Below are 19,376 nucleotides of genomic sequence, written 5' to 3'. Positions count from 1 at the left end.
GTAATGAGGTACTCTGTTAGTGGTCCTGAATGGAACTCCAGTAAAGCAACATTTCGGATGAGGACAATCTGATCAAAGTTTTCTGGCCACTACTCTTAGGCTTAATTCTAACGTAAAAGTTGAGGAGCTTGGCAACAGAGACAATGTGTATGTTACTTTGAACAAAAGCCATCAAGGGAGCGAGCACACGCTACCATGGGATATGAAATCTGTCATCTTTTGATTCAATTTATATTCAGCAAAGAAAAAAACATACTGGGAGACTACTGATAATAAACAATGTGTTTTTATAATCAGAGGAAAATCAAAGTATTTAGTAGCAGGATATGGTCAGGAAGAAATACAATTACAGTCTGGCATGCTGTTTATTTTAGCTTTTACAACAAAGCAAGGGTTTGAGGACCCTGAGGAGAATTTCACAATTATTACTATCCAGAGTCTCCAATCCCAGAAACTGTTTATAATAATTTCATGGCACATACGACATGCATCAAATACTCTGTATTATTCAGTAACGAAATAAGACACTGCATTGTTCTCTTCATGGTTTGCAGTCATGTATTCAACCCCTTTCACTTGAAAAAGTACATTCATATTATATTAATTTACAAGATCTTGGACAAAAACCAAGAAACCCGCCCCCCCCGCCCATGACCTTATTTTTATTAATGTGCAGTCCACGATTTTTTTTCTGATGAGCTTTTAAAAAAGTGATTCTCATTTGAATAACTGTACAGAAAGCACAGCAGAAATTCCCAATCTTTTGCCAACAGAACAGGTAATTAACACTTTAGGGTACATATATTTACTTACAAGAAGGGCTGTCTGTTCTGAAGCATAACTCACATCTAAGATGGTGGGAATTTTATTTCATATTTCCAATGAATGGAGAGTTGTTATTTTAAGGCTTCAGGGATTTTCCTGTAAAGTCAGCAATGTTAAAAACGTGACTTGGGTAAACCGAGTAGATCCCATGAAGTTGGCTTGAGAAAGTATTTCTAAGGCTTCAAGCTTGAAGGGGTATTACTCAATCTGTATTATAGTATATTAAAAAATGTTTTTCATAGTCATGCTATGGAAGTATAATTCAAACCTATCCTTTATAAAAAAATAAGGAAAATAATACCAAAATATTTATCTGTAAAAAGAACTTCATGTTTCTAAAGAAACCACCACTAAAGTTTTTGATACCAAGGCAATGTTTGATTTGATCATTTACCCATCACTGATTCAGGGAGTCTGAAGATAGAAGTTATAAACTTCATGACAGAAGTTTAAAATGTGAACTAGAAACATTAAATTTACCTCCATGTGGGGTGAAATATGGGCAATTTCTCTACACTGCAGAGAATCACTTGAAGCAAGTATTTAAGGTTCATCAAATAAATGTTGCTTTTGTAAAGTAATTAGAATGTTAACCATATGCATGATTCAAGTTAGAAGACCAAATGGATCTCCAATGAGTTGAAATATTTTAATCACCTGATTGTTTTACCTGATTGTAACTGATTTTTTTTTTTTTTTTATTTACTTGAAATTACTTCTGTACTGTACTTCCCAGACTGGTTTTGAAAGGTACAAGGTAGAAACTCTAATGATTTATTGTTGTCTCTCTTCAGGCAGTATTCTCCATCAGAATCTCGGGGAAGGTTCTCTTGCTTCCTCTAGTTTCGTGAGGATCCACTGTTGTGGGGAAACAAACCAACATTTGCTTATTTCAAGAACTTGCAATGAAACTCAAAATGTAATCAATGTAAATCTAGAAGTTGGCTTTTACCCTAGCATCTTCTGGGGTCTTGAAGTTAATTATTTTTCCAAACTCTTTGGCATGAAATACAGACTTCACTCGTTCCTATAAACAGAATAACTTCATTAAAATGAAAATCCAGTTGCAGAAATATGATTTTAAAATGCCACAGTTTTATAAATCTGTGCTTAAAGTGTCCACCTTACACAAATTATGTACCTAAAAAAACAAACATAAAAAAGCCAAGAATGAAGAATCCAAGAAGAATCAAACACAAATGGGGCGGGAGGGGGGGAAGGGCTAAATTCTAACATATCCATTATCACTAAGCTTAAGTTACAAAGCTTTGAGATTTAAATTGCTAAAGCTCTGTAACTTAAGCTTAATGATAATGGGTATGTTAGAATTTAGCTCTTTCCCCCCCCCCCCAAATAGTTTCTCAGATAGTTCTTGATATATGGCCATGAAATCATGATGAGCTCAGCTAAAAAAAATTATCTATATGTGTGTACATACATACACACATACGTGTTGCATGGGGTGTGTGTTATGTATGTAACTTCTGACATTTTAAATTGGTCATGCAGTAAGAATGTAGCTTAAACTTAATGTCCTCTGCTTTTTCTTTTTTTTTCTGATGGCCTCTACTTTTAACATTCTTTAGGCATTCTGTTCAATGTTTGTGGGGAGAGCTAATAGTGGATGGTAAGCATGAGAGAGACAAACAGAAATAACAGGATTATTCAGGAGGGCAGTTTACTTCCATTAACTATAGGCAGAGCTACAGAAGAAGAAATGTGGGGGTCTCACAGGTTGAACAATTTCTCTAAGTAATTCAAACATCCATGTAAATACAGACTGCAGAAGAAATCAGATTCTTTTACTTAAAAAAAAAAAAAAAAGGATATACACTGATAAAAGATTTCAAGGAAAAGTAGAAGGGAAAGAAACCAAGAAGGTAAGAAGAAGGTTAGTTATTTTTGGAGAGAGAAAAAGGTATGAAAAAAGCCAAGAAAGCAGTACAGGCTAGAGCAGAAGGTAATAGCCACTATCCATTACTTTGTATAATAAGGCCACAGGGCCTTTCATTTTCTGAGTGAATCAGAGAAATTCTCAATGTGTAAGTTGGTCTAAGATCCTCAAGAACAAGTGGCCGGTCTACTCATGAGCTGTTTGTGTCTTTGGAACGAGTGGGAAGACTAGAGAAATGGTTTTCAATGGTTAAACACAAGGTCTAAGGGCAGTTCTGTTCTACAGACTAGCCAAGAAAACATCTGTTGTTTTTGCCTGCCTGTGTCTACTGCCCTTTCTTCCAGCAACAACTTTTTGAGTCTTTGGGTAACTACTTCTCACCTTCTCTCACTCCAAATACTTCAGATAGAGTTGACCCTTCCTTCTTGGTAGCATCATGGTGATCCCATGACCCTCACCTGGCCAACTGGCTCATACCCGCTCTCTGACCAAAGAGATTAGTTCAGGAATAGGCATGTGACCAAAGGTGGCCCAGTGAGACCCAGTGAGATGCTTTCATTCTGCTGAGCTAGTAGGATATAAACCTGGAACTTCTGCTGGCCGGCTTGACAATGAAGCCAACACTGAAGAAAGTAGGACCTAGAAGCAGGGGTGGTGAAGGAGAGAATGGAGGAGAGGAAGGGAGAGAGAATAACCGCTAATGACATCACTGGAGCATATCTAAACTAGCAGATAAAGACCTAAGACTTTCAGTTACAGGAGCCAATTAAATTCCTCAAAGTCAAAATACAACAAAAATAACAAAGAACAAAACTTACTTTGGTTGTGTCATTTACAATATTTCCTACGCGCACAGCCAATGCCAAAGTGCCCCCTACACATAGGTATCTGGTCAAATACCATGAAGCCAAATACCTTGTATTTCTTTGTATCACATATAATATGTCGTGCAATCTTTACAACTTACAATGTATAATGAGTCTCTGCTGATTTGCCAAAAGACAAGCAATTCATTTTATCTACATCCAAGTACCAGGCACTGTGCTAGTAATGAATGCAGAGTGAGAAATGGTATCTGCCTTCAAGATTATAACTGAATTGGGAAGATAATATCTATAAAAAGAAAAAGAACCACCAACAATGGTCTATTAGAGAGAGAGAGAACTTTTTAAGTATCTTTTTGTAAGATTTTCAGGGAAAAACATTTTGTAAGGAACTGCTGGAGATTCTGACGTATACAAATGGATTTCTCATTTGAGTGTCTTGGACAGCAGTGAGAAAGCGGGGTTCTGTTACTGAATAGAAAATGAAATCTCAGGAACACTGTTGTCCATGTAATAGCACATAAAGTATCACATTTTTTCTTGGCCTAGCTTTCTTTTCTTTAAATCTGCATAAGACAGAAGGTGTCAAGGAAAACCATCGTAAGACAAAGCAATGTCTATAAAAGAGATGGGAAAATTACAAAGGAGGACCGTTTCAATTTATTATCTTCAGTTCCAAGTTTTCAAAAAAATCTATTCAACGTACCTTTGCTTCGATGCGTAATCTTCTCCCATGAACAATGAAGGGCTCTTTGGTAAACTCATCAAAACTATACTGCCACTCACATGTAAGCTGTCCAAATGTTCCTTTTGTTACAAACAAGACACCACTGGGGGGAAAAAAAGAACCCACTGTAGACATAAAGGCACTTATATCCAGTAATATAATAATAGCAAGATATACATTCATTGCAAGTGCACATAATGCAAACAGAGACTGTATTATGAGTCATAAATAACCTTAAGGAATTTAAAAGAACTGAAATCATACAAAGTATGTCCTCAGATCATAATGAAATTAAACTAGAAACCAGTAACAGAAACAATTATTTCTAAACGCTTAGAAATTAGCATACTTCTAAATAATCCGTGAGTCAAACAATCTCAAAAGAAATTAGAAAATGTCTTGAACTGAATGAGAACTAAAATATAACACAACATAAAATTTGTGGGAGGTAGCTAAAGCAATGTTTTGTGGGAAATTGGTAGCACATAATACCTAAGTTAGAAAAAATGAAGTACTTCTAAATTCAAATATGTAAGACGCTTTATACAAAATAAACTTACAGAGCCTATTATTAACCAATATTTTGGAGAGCTTTTGTGTAACTAATGCTTTAGAATAAATGTTTTTATTACCAAAGCTCCATGCAATAGGCTTACCAACCTACCTCAGAAAGAGGTTTTTAAAATTAATTCTTGTTTTCCCATTTTTGAGGGGGGTAAAAATCAAGAAATGAAAATGCATTGTCTATAATTCTATTTAATCCTTCATTCAAAGGCTTTCCTTCCCCAATTCCTTCTGGTTGAAACATCAACTCTAGGTGCAAGCAGATTATTTTTTTAAGTAATACATACTTTAAGTCAAGGGACTGCAATAAAGAAAAGAGCTGGCTCCTGGTTGGGACAACTAATCAGGACTTACATCTATCACTTCAATCTTCGGTCTCTGCTCCCCTTTCTCACCAATCCTGGATGACAGGTACTGGTGGAAAAAACCGACTGGTCCTCTCCTAGGTCCTCAACCACGTGAAAAGTCAAAGACAGGCTCATCTCGTAGTATGTTCCTGGTACTCCCTTTCCTGACTCAAAGACCTGTTTTTCTTTTTTTAAGTTTATTTATTTATTTAGAGAGAGAGACTGAGTGAGAGCAGGGGAGGGACCGAGGAGGAGATGGTGGATCCCAGGGAGGCTCCACTCTCAGCGCCACACCCAACACCAGGCTTGATCCTTCAACTGTGAGATCATGACTTAAGCTGATATCAAGAGTTGGACACATAACCCACTGAGCCGCCCAGGCGCCCCTCAAAGACACTTTAATTCTCAAATATGAAACGTGGAAATAAAGGAAATCCTAGGTACGAGTATCACCTTTCACTCAACTGCAACTAACTCACTTCCCTTACTTTATCAGGGTTTACATGACTTCCTTTAAAGAGATCCATTATGTTGAAAAGTTAATTTTTTAAATCTTGCAAACTAATCTATAAACTGACTCTTGTTTAACTCTGATGAGTCACAGTTCGCTTCGTCAGTGGGGGAGAGGGTTAATAAAAAGATGATTGAAAATCGCTAGAACAAGAATGCTTGAAGCATTGCCCCCCAATTATAAAAGTTTATTGACTTAGATGTAAAATTTAGTACATACCTATAAATGCTAAAGTAGTCCTTTACAAGTTAAGAAAGATCTCCATATGTTGATATGGAATAATCTTCAAGACATAGATCTTAAGCAAAAAATTAAAGTACAGAATGGTATGTGTAACAGATTCCCATTTATGTTAAGATACATATGCGTGTATGCTTGTATAGGCAGAGAATACTTCAAGGAGGAAACAGGTAAAAATGGTGGCCTGTAGGACCGGGAAAAGAGGGACTGGTACCTAGGATGCAACGAAGATTAACTTTTACATGTATACCTTCTAATACCACGTGGATTTTCTACTTTGTGTGACTTTTACATAAGAAAATTAATATAGTGTTGTAAATTCTAGACTCGGAAGTGGTTAGTACGAAAAACGTTAGAAATGACTGCTAAGTTCAACTGTGAATTTGAACCAGTAAGTGCTAATACAACTTCACCTTCTCAATAGTGAACGAAACCAGAGGTTTATTGACAATTTCTTTCAGTTAGCCACAACCTCTCCCCCTCAGCCACATTTCACTCTGTGCCATCCATCCAAAACCCCTGTCTTAATACTGCAGCAGCTGACTCTTTCCCGCAGTTTAACAGTAACTCCTGCAAAAACTAGCCCCTCTGAAGCTATGCCGCTGAGTAATTTTGCATGTACCTCGATCTACACGTCTACTTGAGGATCTGGTTGGAGCTGGGAGTATCCACGTAAGAAATCACCTGTCTCCAGTGATGTTATTTACTTATGTGACTGAATCTCTATGTATGCTAATGGCTAGATATCACTAGAAGACTTCTGGAGTCATCTGAAACTGTACACTTTTTTCAGAGCGGGAAGAAATGGTACTGTGAGGACAGTGTTGTGGGAATTTCTATATTATTCAAATTGGTTGAAAAAATACTAAACAATTTACGTTTGTGCATGGCTATGACTTATCCGCACTCATGCACAAAGCTGAACATAAATTTATGTAAGGTTTTCTGATGAGGCTTGTAGAGCAAGAGGACCAGAGTTAGCAGGAATCGGGGTGACTATGTGCCAAAAATGGTGAACGTCAACTGCTTCCCTTCACGAGTGGCTCTCAGTTAACCTCTTACCAAATTACATTCAACAAAGTTACCTTTTAGTTATCATTAACATATCTGTTTTGTTGATCATGACATGGGTAAAATACTTGTATTTTGCAAATCTTCCATTTTCCATGACCTAAAAAAAAGGTGAGAGAGAGTGAGAATTTCATTAGTATTTCTATTCTAATGCAAGTAATGAATGCATTGTGATCCTCTAAAAGCCATTTCTCAATGGGGGCAAATTATTAACATATTTATACAGTAAATACATCATAGAATTGAATATTCAGAAAACTACTGCTGCTTCCTTTTTTAAAAGCACCTATTTGTACTCATTTATTCAAGATGACTCAATTGCAGCTATATCAATGTTTAATGCTGGATTTTTGGAAGATAATGTTATGACCTTACAGAGTTTAAATTGAACCTGTTAAGGTTACTATTAAACTATCACATTCATTTTCTCTTAAAAAACATACTAGTATTTGATCACCTATGTACAAAAACACATGTAAATGCTAACACATTGTAAACATATGTATCACATAAATTAGTATTGGCCCCATCTTGCATCTTCCCTGGAATTTTCCTATCTGCCTTACAAACATGCTTTTCTTTCCCAGTCTCGTAACTCATTCACAAATGAGGAGCAGAGTGTCTCTGGAGAAACACGAACTGTGGGGCTTAATTAGCATATACAACAACCTTTATTTTCAAGACTGTGGAAACACTGTCTATCCAGGACATTGTCAACAATTCTTTGTCCCAGAAAATATAAAAATAATTATATAAATGAAATACACATCATTTTTAATTCTGTTCTAAATATCATTTACTCTGAGGACAGAGTTACTTTGGCTACTTAAAATATATTGTGGGCTAGCCTACTTTTTTTTTTTTTTTTTTTTTTTACTTACTTCATTTTTTATTACTTTTTAAGGGCAAACAGTGTAACTGTGACTAAGATCCCTCAAAAAGCGGTATGTTAAGAATTCAGCCAAAATGTCAGATCTCTTGAAGAAATCCAAAAGAGATAAAAAGATTTCAGAAAATTGTGTTCCATTAGGCTATGTCTAAAACTTAAAATTAAAAGCTAACAAGTGACTTCAAGATAATCTTAGGTCATATTCTAAGAAAATATAAAATATTAAAAAGTATCAAATTGCATAGGAAGAACAGAAATTTTTTGCAGATGACAGTATTGTCTGGAAAACCCAAGTATATAAACCCAGTAACTTTGTTTTATAAACACAGTATCAAATAGAAAAATGGAAGGAAAAAAATTCTGTTTATCAGGATAATAAAAAATAAATATTTATGCATAAACTTAACAAGTAACATGCAAAATTTATGTGATAAAAGCTATAGCACTATTGAGGGGAATAAGAGAAAACGTGAAAATGGAAATCCATGTCGTATTCTGGATAGAAAAATTCATTACAATAGTGCTGTTATTCCCTTCCCCAACCCAATTTTTACCACCCCGCCAAAACAATATGACCCCTGGATAGGGTGTGTTAGTTTCTTCTGGGGAGAGAAAAGGAAGTGATTTGACAAAATTATACTAAAATTTCTCTAGGAGAAGAAGTGTTGATACCCAATAAATTGTAAAAGCTGAGCGAGAACTAAGCTAGCAGACATGAGCACAACTGGTGAAACGGTTAAGTGCTCACTGGCAGTTATACACAGATGGGTCAACAGAAAGAATACAGATTCCAGAAACCGACCAAAATGTACACTGGGACGTTATAAAATACTACATATCCAAAAACAGGGATACATAAAATCCAGATAGCATTTTAAATTACTGGGAGAAGCATGTTTTATTAAATGGTGTTTCAGGTAACATGCTAGCTAAAGCTGGGTCCCCATTTCTCTCCATACCAAATCAATTCCAGGGGGCTCATGGATTTAGGCATACAAAATGAAACTATATAAGTACAAGAAAAAGTAACATTTTAATAACCTTAAAGTGAGACAACCTTAAATATAAAACACAAAGTCTATAAAACAATATAAAAAAATGTTAAGTACTTGGAAATTAAGCATTACTGGGTGGCAAAACAGTAAACAAACAGAACAAAGTAAAATAACATAAAGATTACAGAATAAACTGGGAAAATATCTGTCAATCCAGAGATATGGAGCTAATTTCATAACAGAGAATTCTAGGAATATGAACAATTCAACAGAAGAAAACCGAGTAAACCAATAGGAAAATGTGTTAAGTGCAACAAACCTGACCAATAAACATATGAGAATATGTTCAACAACTCAAAATCAAGAAAATGCCAATCAATTAAAAATACCCTTTAAGTGAGGAATTTGACTGCTAGGATTTATCTTATGCAAAACTATGCCAAGATATACATTATAGAATCTTCACAGTAATACTAAGTTAAAATCATAAAGGGGACTGTTTAAATAAATTATAGTATAGCCATACAATGTGACATTATGTGGTCATGAAAGAAAAATGCAGATGTGCATAATGATATAGAAAGATGTGCGGGGCGCCTGGGTGGTTCAGTCGGTTGAGCGTCCGACTTTGGCTCAGGTCACGATCTTGCGGTCCGTGAGTTCGAGCCCCACGTCAGGCTCTGGGCTGATGGCCCAGAGCCTGGAGCCTGCTTCCGATTCTGTGTCTCCCTCTCTCTCTGCCCCTCCCCCGTTCATGCTCTGTCTCTCTCTGTCTCAAAAATAAATAAATGTTAAAAAAAAAAAAAAAAAAAAGATGTACAACATATACTAAATGAAGAGCAATTACATTGCTGGGAATGAATGGGGGTACTAAAAACATACATGTACACTTATTTATATATTCACAAGACATATCTGGAAGGGTTGGTGATAACACACTACACTGTAATAGCACTTATCTCTGGGCTTGAAAAGGTTAATAGTGGGGGCAGAAGTGAAACTATTATTTTTAATTTTATACACTTTTCGGTTATTTTTTGTATTTGAAAAGAAATTAGCTTAAAGGTATTATTTTCTTTTGTTCTGTATAACCAAGTTTAAATATCAAGAGTACAGGGGCACCTGGGTGGCTGAGTTAGTTAAGTGTCTGACTCTGGATTTTGGCTTAGCTCATGATCTCAAGGTTCCTGAGTTTAAGCCCCACATTGGGCTTCGTGCTTGCAGTGCGGAGCCTGCTTATGATTTTCTCATTCTCTCTCTCTCTGGCCCTCCCTTGCTCACTCTCCCTCAAAATAAACTTAAAAAAAAAAAAAAAAAAGGTTAAAAATCAAGAGTACAAATGCTGATCTCAAGAATATCACCACTACTCTAAGTCAAGAGTCTATATGCCTCATTAATAGACCACAACCTTCAAACAGCTTAAAAGCTATGGTTTACCTCTAGGTACCTAGCTTCTATTTTAATGTTTTAAATTTGGGCATTGTAGATGAGCCTGCTTCGCAATACTTTCCACTTTTCACACCCAACTTAAATAAAATGTAACCTGTGCAAATAAGCAATTAAACCAATGTCAAACGTCACAGTAGCATCTGGTGGAAGTAAAAGCTAGAAATCCCCCAAAAGTCACTCATGCTATGTTTTCTGGAGTTCACCAAAAACCTTAGATCCAACACTTGAAAGACAAATGGACACGATTGTCATACAGCTGCCTATTTTGAACACACACTGAACTGTGCTGTTATCAGAATGGATATATTTGAGTAAATATCAAAGATAAGTCCTTATATAGCAAAACTCCATTACAAACAGGTGAATAGAGAAGAATAGGGAACCCAGTCCCATAGAAGCATGGGAGTGAAAGAATATGATGGCTTATCAACCATCATCTTCCATCATGCTGTAAGTCTACAAACATCATGCCTTTGGTTACAATTGCCAAATTATTTCACTTTATAAGTTTTCTATATATTTAGACTTTTACTTTTCATAGCATCATTATAAACCATTTCAGAAAAAAAAAAACAATTTTCAACCTAAAGCAAAGTTACTGTTCATCCAAACACGACCTTATATACACATGAAATAATGGAGAATCAGGTAAGTGTCTTACCCACCTACTCTTCAAAGCAACCTCGTGTGATTAGCTAAGATTACAGTTAAGGGACTTGCTTGGGGCCATACTGTCAGTTGCAAGAGTGGGCTCAGAAAAGTGGTTTCTTCCCTTCTCGTTCCAGTGCTTTTCACTATACCATGATGTTTCCTCTTATGGTGCCAGTCACACGTTTCCCATGATACCTCAAAAGTGTCTTCAATATCCCTGATGCTGGATGTTGCTGAAGCAGGCTGCTAAAGCAGTGCAGGCAGGCTAATTTTTTTTTTTTTAGGTTAGTAGGGTTCAAATAGTTCAGTGTTAATATCCTGTCTTCCCCTTTCCCAAACAGATATTAGGTATCAATGTTTCTGCTGAAATAATTTGTGATACCCTTTAAAATAAATGAAGAACTACAAAACTAGGGCTAGGAATCACTATATACAGCCTTTGCATAAAGACAAAAATTTGGCTGAAATCCAATAATTAGGCTGAAGTATCAAGTACATTAGCCAGTATGTTAGACATGTTAGCCTCATTTAACACGCGGTGTAAAATAAAAAAAAAACAAATTTTGCCTTATTCATTAAAATACACATCGTTTGAGAACACAAAGGAACTGTTACATATAACTGTCAGAATTTATAGATAATTAAAATGTATGGTTACTGGTAAAAGGGTTCTTTTTGCATTAGAAGAGTATGTAGACCTTAGTTTATTAGATACAAATAAATCCAAAGTGACTGCAAACCTAGAAATACACTGATGGTAGGAACCTATAAGATAGGGGTGTCAGGGTCACCCTCTACTAACATCCACATTTCATATCAGGTAATTCCAATACTTTAGAAAAAGAAGAGACGTTGAAAATTATATTGCTAACACGTTCAAGTCGTCCAAATGCTATGAATCAGCAAAGTTCTATAACAAAAATATTTCTGAAAAGAACAAAGCAAAATATGAAAACACAGATATGGGGAATAAATCACAAACATGGAAGGCTTTAAATCCCAAACAATCTAAAGTGCTAATATTCATGGGAGATTTACTTCAGGAAATTGGATAAAGGATAAGAACACACAGTTCAGCAAAACAAAACAAAACAAAACAAATCAAAAAACCCCCAAATCTGATCAGTACCTGGCTCTTTTGGAAGACCACACAGTCTCATGGAAGTATAAATGGTTTTTGTTGTTTTTTTTAAAAGACAGAAACATGAAGGATGAGAGGAAAATGAAATTCATCCAGATGAGAAATAAAGAGTCAGAATGCTATCAGACAAGACAATCTACTGGACAACAAATAAACACCTTTATACACTGGCTAATTTGAATAGTCAGCAGATGATGGGGAAAGAGGAAAGGCCTATAAACAGATTATACTAAAAAATTAAGCTTGTTTTTAAAAACAACAAAATGTAGGTAGGTAATCGTAAATTAAAATAATAAAGGCTATCATTTCTCAATTATTTAAGAAGTAAATAGACAACTTGTTCAAAACAATCGCTATCTTTAGAGAAAAATGTGATCAAGAAGCATAACTTTCCTAGAGTTATTGGATTAAAGGTTAGAGATAAAAACTGTTTTACTAATTCACTTCAAACATGAGAGATTTCAGGGCCCTCGCCAGGAGACACAAGGCATTCGACCATGCTTCATGATAAAATGTAGTGGAAATTCATTACCTCAAAGCTCAATAATTTCATATACCTAACACAATAAATGTAACCAACAGTGAAGGAGTGTTATTTGGCCTATTCTGTGAGGCAAGTTGATGTGAAAAAAAAAAACACAACAACTTCAAATCTCAGTGACAGTCATCAAATCTGGTAAGGAATCAGGTCTTTCTGAATCTCCCATACCTTTGTCTCCTCCCAAGCTAATGAGCTATTCTGATTGTTAATCAAAAGGGTAAATTCTGCTAACAGTTTAGACCGGGAAGGAAAGTTGAGTATAACCCCGCCAACTTAAAAATCAAATCAAGTAAACCACTACTACCTTAAGAGATATGAACTATCATCAACTGGTTCAACTCAAAGACTGGAGAAAGGACAGAATTATGCTCATGACATAATTGTGTGCATTGATAATAAAAGACCATTAAATTGGCCCTTCCAGAAGAAGGGCCAAAAATAATTTTAAGTGGATAGTTACAAGTCTCTCTAAACACATTTCCAGCAGAACCTCTACTGAGCATCATTTATTGACCCATCATGCTACACATACTTAAGAACTTATTTTAAACATTTTAACATTTCTTTCAAAATAGTATGTAATTCAGAGCAGTCCAAATCACTGAGGATTGTTTCTGTTGTTCACCAATTAATATGTGGAAATGGTTGTGATATTTTAATTACAGTATTCCATTAATGTTGAAAGGAAGAAAAAGGGTAAGATTCATTAATGCTTTTATCCTGATAAAAAGGAGGCAAATGTAAAACATAAAATTTATATAATGATGACCAAGAACTAGCATCAACCGGTATTCACCTGGAATAATGAAAATACAATGAGTTCTTACTATACACTGTACTAACAGTCACACACGTTACCTTACTTGTTTAGATCCTATCACCACCACCAAGGTTACTGTTATCTTGGTACTATGTTACCAACACCAAGGTACTGTTGTATCTTGGTGTTATGACACTAACACTACTTAACACCAATTGTTAAGTAGCAGAATTATCTCCATTTTACAGTTTGGAAATTGCGGCCAGGCAAGCAGACTAGAAGATTATAAGGCTAGTGAAAGGAAAAGCTGGAGCTGAATTCAGGTTTACTTGGCTCTAGAATCCAGGCCCTGAGCCATAAGATACTGCTATAGCTCAGATAATTTTTATTGTCAAAATGGGTTAGCCCAAAGAACTACATAGAGTCCAGCAGATACAGTGAGCTGCCATTTTAACAGCTCACTGTCATCTGGATCCAGATATCCTACAAGCTGTACCGTATCTCTTACAACGCTCCAGTGTCCTATAATACCTAGGAATCATTATCTTCTGGGATGGTTGGGTGTATCTTGTCTCTTTTGAGTCCTACAGTCTCTTAGAGCCTTGCATTTAGTAAGCAGCTCAACAGCCAACAGGAATGAGACTGTGAAGATCTGACAGGGCAGGGATGGCCTCTAACATAGCTTGTGTTTTGTCCCCAGTAACTAGAATAAAGTTCACTACGGTTGTAATCTCAGAAAAGATGAACAGCAATGTTGACTACTCTCTTCAGACCTGTAATCTTAAGATCTAGAAGAGTGTCCAATACAAAACTAGTAAGAATGTAACAAAATACTTGTAGGAGTACATGACACTGTTTCTTCTTGGTATTCATATAACCTATACTACCAGATCATCTAGCAAAAATTCAATTACACGTATACAATTATACATTTACTTTTTTGGCAATTTTAAAATTTGAAATAGCCTGCCAATTCTATACAAGTTAACTTTACAAGAAACATGCAGCCTCCTATACTTATATATTCCACCATTGGAGCTTCATGAGATCTTTAACTAAAACAACTACCTCAGACGGAAGTGCCACAAAATGCCTACTGTACATTTTTCTCCACACTGCTTCCTATAGGGTTCTTCACAGTGGTAATTTTTCACAGAAAATTTGACATTAAAATTCATTAGAGTCATCATCAAAAGTAACTGGGACATCAATTTCATTTGAATTTGTAACTAAAGACTGATAGAAAAAGTACACGGTGCTTCCTTCCATAGATGACATGAAAGTTTGTTTTTGGATGAATCAAAGTGGCCTCCAATTTAATTCTGCATGAAAATGAATTGCTTCATTTGGCAAGAGAACACCTTTCTTCCATAGGACATTTGGCCAATAAAAAATAGATTTTTCATAACTTATACCAATGTTTTCTAAGAACACTACTGTTAGAGCACACACTAAAAAAAAGTTTCAAATGAGCTTTCCTAAGCTCAACTCATGCTGAGACTCTGGGTGCTGTCCACAGTAACCAGGGGAAGCCATATGAGGTAGAGCTCTAACACAGAAGTACAGAGGTCATGTACTGAGTTCCAGGTTACAATTTAGCACCTATAGCTAAAATAAAGGCTAAATAGCTTCTAAGCTAATAACTACTGCAAAGTTGAAGCTCTATTTGCACATCTTTGGGAAGAAGAGAGACTCCAGGTAAACCTACCTGAACTTAACATTTAAGGATTTTGAAGTTAAATGTACTAAATTTTCTATTTTAATAGTATTTATCCTTCCCTAAAAGATTGAGAAATTGAATTGGTCTCATTCAGGTTACTGAATTAAAAAAGAATCAAAAAAATAATTTTATAATTGATACAAAGAAAAAACTCAAGTGGAATCATCACCTCCAGAAAAAGATATAATTCCAAAGTCTTATTCAAAAGGTATTGTTATGTAATACTGGAAGGTTCTAAGTGGAGTGAATTACTCTTCTGGTGCAAAATAAAGTCAGTGGGACTTACTACTAAATGTTGGAAAGAACAGGCCTTCTAAAATATGATGTATCAAAGACTCTCTAAGAGACCTCCGCCAAATTGATAAATGATGTATTAGAATGTATCTAGGTTAATCTCCTTTCCCATAGGATCTGCTTTAGTTGAGATGCTAAGAGCTCTAACTTGCCTAGATAACAGGATTTGGCTCTCTTCAGTTGTCTCATCCCATTCAGAAACTGGCTTCTGGACGGGAAGAGTTACAAAACGAAGAGTAAAATCCAATAAGCATCTGTCTCCTAGTTCTTGTCCACTTACTCAAAATTTCAGATGAAGCCAGGAAGAGTGTTCAGCACTACTCTGGTGATCTGACTGCCTATGGTAAGCCCTTTCTTCCAGATCAGTTGTAATTCTCCTCCAGAGGTAAAGGGAAAGACCACGTCGGCTGAAGGCAGTTATCTTCCAATTGCTATTAGGGCAGTGTTTGAGGCTAATTATAAACATCTGTAATTTCTGAAAGAAAAGAAATATACAACAAACAAAAACAGCCTCCCTTCTACAACAACTCACATAATCGCAACTATGATATTAAGGTAAGAGATGTAAGAGATTCAAAGACAACACAGATAAAGGTGTAAAATATCTGAAAAGCTTGAGTATGCTACCCTCGTGGAATAACCCAGCTGACAACATTCCTACATGTGAAGGACATAAGGATCACACACACTCATTTTAAGAGGATATTTATTTAAGGGATGGAAACTTTGTAAAAAGGTACAAACATGTTCAGTTAAAAAGAAAATAAAACTTGTAACTACAAAAAATTATAAAAATTGAGAAAAGGTTCTGCTGGCTTTTATGTATTCTAGAAATAAAGACCAGTTTCCCACATTGGGGATTATTCCATGGATAGATCACTTTTTTAATTTTTAGAAGTTAATAATTCTGCTTATAAAAATTTATAACATAACAGAAATTTACATATTTGGATCACTATCATGTTAATAAAAAATTTAAAAAGGAAATATATCATAAATGGTGGGGAGATAGGATAATTTTTATTTCTGTAGTTTCTGACTTTTCTTCACTGAGCATGTACTACAGTCGCGAAGTAAAAAAAAAATCTATTTTTTGAAAATTTTCTTATCAATGTTAGCTAACGATTCACAAGAGGAATTTAGCTTTATCCATGGAAGTATGGGTCTACCAATTTTTTAATTCATAGAAATCCCAAGTTCTACATTCAGAAAAATCTTTGTAGACGTATAGTTAAGCATTTTCTACTCTAAATGATAATCTAAATGATAATTTAGAAAAACACAGCATACCCAATCAAGAATTACGTGTTTAGCTAAGTCTCTATCCTTTGTTTTTCAAAAACACTGATATTGACTATACTATTTTGAACAAATATTTAAGCATCTCTAAGATTCAGAAAATGGCATAATGCAATTTAGCACGTATCTTTGTTACCATTTCATTGCTTAGAATATACATATGTAATAAAAAGCCTATATTAAAAACCAACTTTACAAAGTTATTAGACATTTAATTTAAAGCTCATTTTAGAGGTACACTATTGCTAAATAATTACTAAATAAATTCATCACACTGAGATAATGGACACGAAAATGGTCTACCGCATTAAAACTAACCAACCACAAACTGCTACATGTGAAAATTTTAAATTATTCTAACTAGCTCCCTAATAGAGACCAATTTGAAATCATGTGTTTTATTCTTCTTGGATTCAGTACTTTCGATAATGTTTTACATAGTACTGTTTATACTCACTGCACTTCATGAATTCAAACATTCATCCACTGAAATTAAAGATTAAATTAACAATCTAAACATTTTTAATCTCCATTTATCTCAAAGGTGCAGGGATAAATTAAAATTGACATTCTTTTTACATACCCATCACAATTACTTGCTATAAATGAATAATTTATGTATCTTATTTAGACCCCATAAGACCTTTAATGTTTTTTGACCATTATAAATTAATAATAAATTATACTTTTGCAAGGAAATCTACAAAACCAAACCAAAGGCTTGAAGGGGTGGTAGAAAAGTACTCAGTAACACTTTTGTTTGTCTCTGGTCCTCCTCCCATTACTATAGGAGAGTATGATGCAAAATTTCACCACAGGGGTTAAATCAGACCAACTATTACAGCAGCTATTGTTCTTCAGGATACATGACCTTGGGATGTAAATACAGTATCATGTATTTCATATTGAATATTGATGTCCTAGTCACAAATTACAATGGCTCTATTTGCAAATTTTAATAGCATCACTTTAAAATCAACACTTAACACTGATATGTTTTGAACAATTTCAAAATGTAAAATTTATAAAATCCAGATTATTTTAAATATGGAAACAAAGTGAAATTTATTTTTTTTATAAGGAATATTGGCAGCAATATTATTCTGGATTTACATTTGTTATATCCAATTCATCTTACTTCACTTATAAGCTGCTCTTATAAATTTATCCACGGTAAAGATGTCCACAATTTCAGGATTTTTATGAGTTTTTCTTCCTGCCAGTTTTCAATGTTACTCAAGTGTCAAGTAAATACAAAGGCAAAGAGAGAATGAGTGATGACTCCCTTAGAGATGATAGAAGAACCCCTCCTTTCCTTTTTCTATACATAAGCAGTGATCAAATAGAAATTTAGAATATAAATAAAGGATATGGAAAGGTGTGGTACGACTTAATCTTTCAGATGTAGCTTTCTACACTTTCTCATTATAAAATACTTCCATTTTAAAATTCTAATTAATTATAAAGCCTCTAATAAGCATCTCATAAAAGTGCCAAAGTTGAACTTATTTTCTATATATTTGGTGAGGAGTAAGAAGATATTTTTGTTCATGTCCTATATTTCCAACATGAACACACTGGTGTAAAATAACAGAGGAATCTTCAATCTTGAATTTTTCTGTAATAAAAAGCAACTTTTTTTTTACTGGAAAAATAGTATTGGTGGTCAAAGCAGCTTGAAAAGATTTTTCCCTGGGCATGAAAACAGAAAGAACAAGGGCAGTTATTCTGTTAAGAACATATTTCACTTCTAAGTATTAAAAATTTAAGAATGCTAAATCCTTAAGACTACATGAACTACATGACAGCTTATTAGTTACTAGAATATGGTTTTAAATCATTGCGCTGTTTAAGGGATCTTAAATAAATGTAACCCCGTCTACAATTTCCTTTTCATTAAAATGGCAAGGCGATGCTGAAATATCCAGAACTTTTCCCGATAAATTCTTACGAACCTTTATGAAACCTATACCATAGGATTAAGTGTCACAGACCAACCACAGGAAAGTCAGTAAATGCCTTGTAATCAAGAAGTTCAGTAGTTTTCCCATTTAGAAAGGCCCTGTGCCTCGCTGAAGTGTAAAAAGTCAATGAAGACATTTCCAGGCCTTTCCTAAGACATACGCAATACATAATAATAGGTTGTGCTCTTTCTAGCTCCTTGTAGAAGGAGTAGGTTTTGTTTGATTTTAGCCAGGGGTGAGAGACCAATGGCGATAAGATGGATTTACACTGTCTCTGATACAAGTCATGACTATTTTAATGGTCACTGTTCTCATGTATTTACTCATCCAAAAAGAGAAGAATACTATTTTGGTGAAAACAATAATTAAATTATTTGGCACTCACATATTTCTTAGTCCTAGTATATACAACCTTGATTTCTATTTAATTTAAATGAATGCTAGGCAGGTAGAAATTTCAAAAGACCTTATCATTTTTTAGCTTCTTTTTTTGTAAGCTCAATACTAAATAATTAAACTAGTCATGTTCTAAGAAATAGAACAATGATTTATAGAACTAAAATCTTGGTAAACTTAAGAATCAGAAGAGATTCAGAAATGATGAGTTGAATCAATTAAACCAAAAGTTGATTAAGCAATTATTTACTACAATCCAATTAATATAAGCTCA

At 34.7% G+C, this 19,376-nt stretch overlaps 1 protein-coding gene across 5 annotated transcripts in view; it reads right to left on the bottom strand.

Moving 5' to 3' along the window:
• Nucleotides 1–269: 269 nt before the first annotated feature.
• VPS13A (vacuolar protein sorting 13 homolog A) overlaps nt 270–19,376 on the bottom strand; it is a 256,059-nt gene continuing 236,952 nt past the window's right edge. For 2 of the 5 annotated variants that reach the window (XM_042965115.1, XM_042965113.1), the window contains 4 exons: nt 7,018–7,103; nt 4,250–4,373; nt 1,778–1,852; nt 272–1,683 (listed from right to left, as the gene is read on the bottom strand). In XM_042965115.1, the coding sequence (XP_042821049.1) occupies nt 1,633–1,683; nt 1,778–1,852; nt 4,250–4,373; nt 7,018–7,103 (336 nt within the window). In that variant the 3' untranslated portion in view covers nt 272–1,632. Of the gene's footprint in view, nt 1,684–1,777; nt 1,853–4,249; nt 4,374–7,017; nt 7,104–19,376 lie in introns of all 5 variants that reach the window. The other 3 variants (XM_042965112.1, XM_007077510.2, XM_042965116.1) reach the window with 2 other exon arrangements.

This window comes from Panthera tigris, chromosome D4, assembly GCF_018350195.1.
Source record: "Panthera tigris isolate Pti1 chromosome D4, P.tigris_Pti1_mat1.1, whole genome shotgun sequence".
Classification (NCBI taxonomy): Eukaryota; Metazoa; Chordata; class Mammalia; order Carnivora; family Felidae; genus Panthera; species Panthera tigris.
The sequence above is the reverse complement of the archived record's forward strand: the minus strand, read 5'-3'. Positions and strand labels throughout refer to the sequence as shown.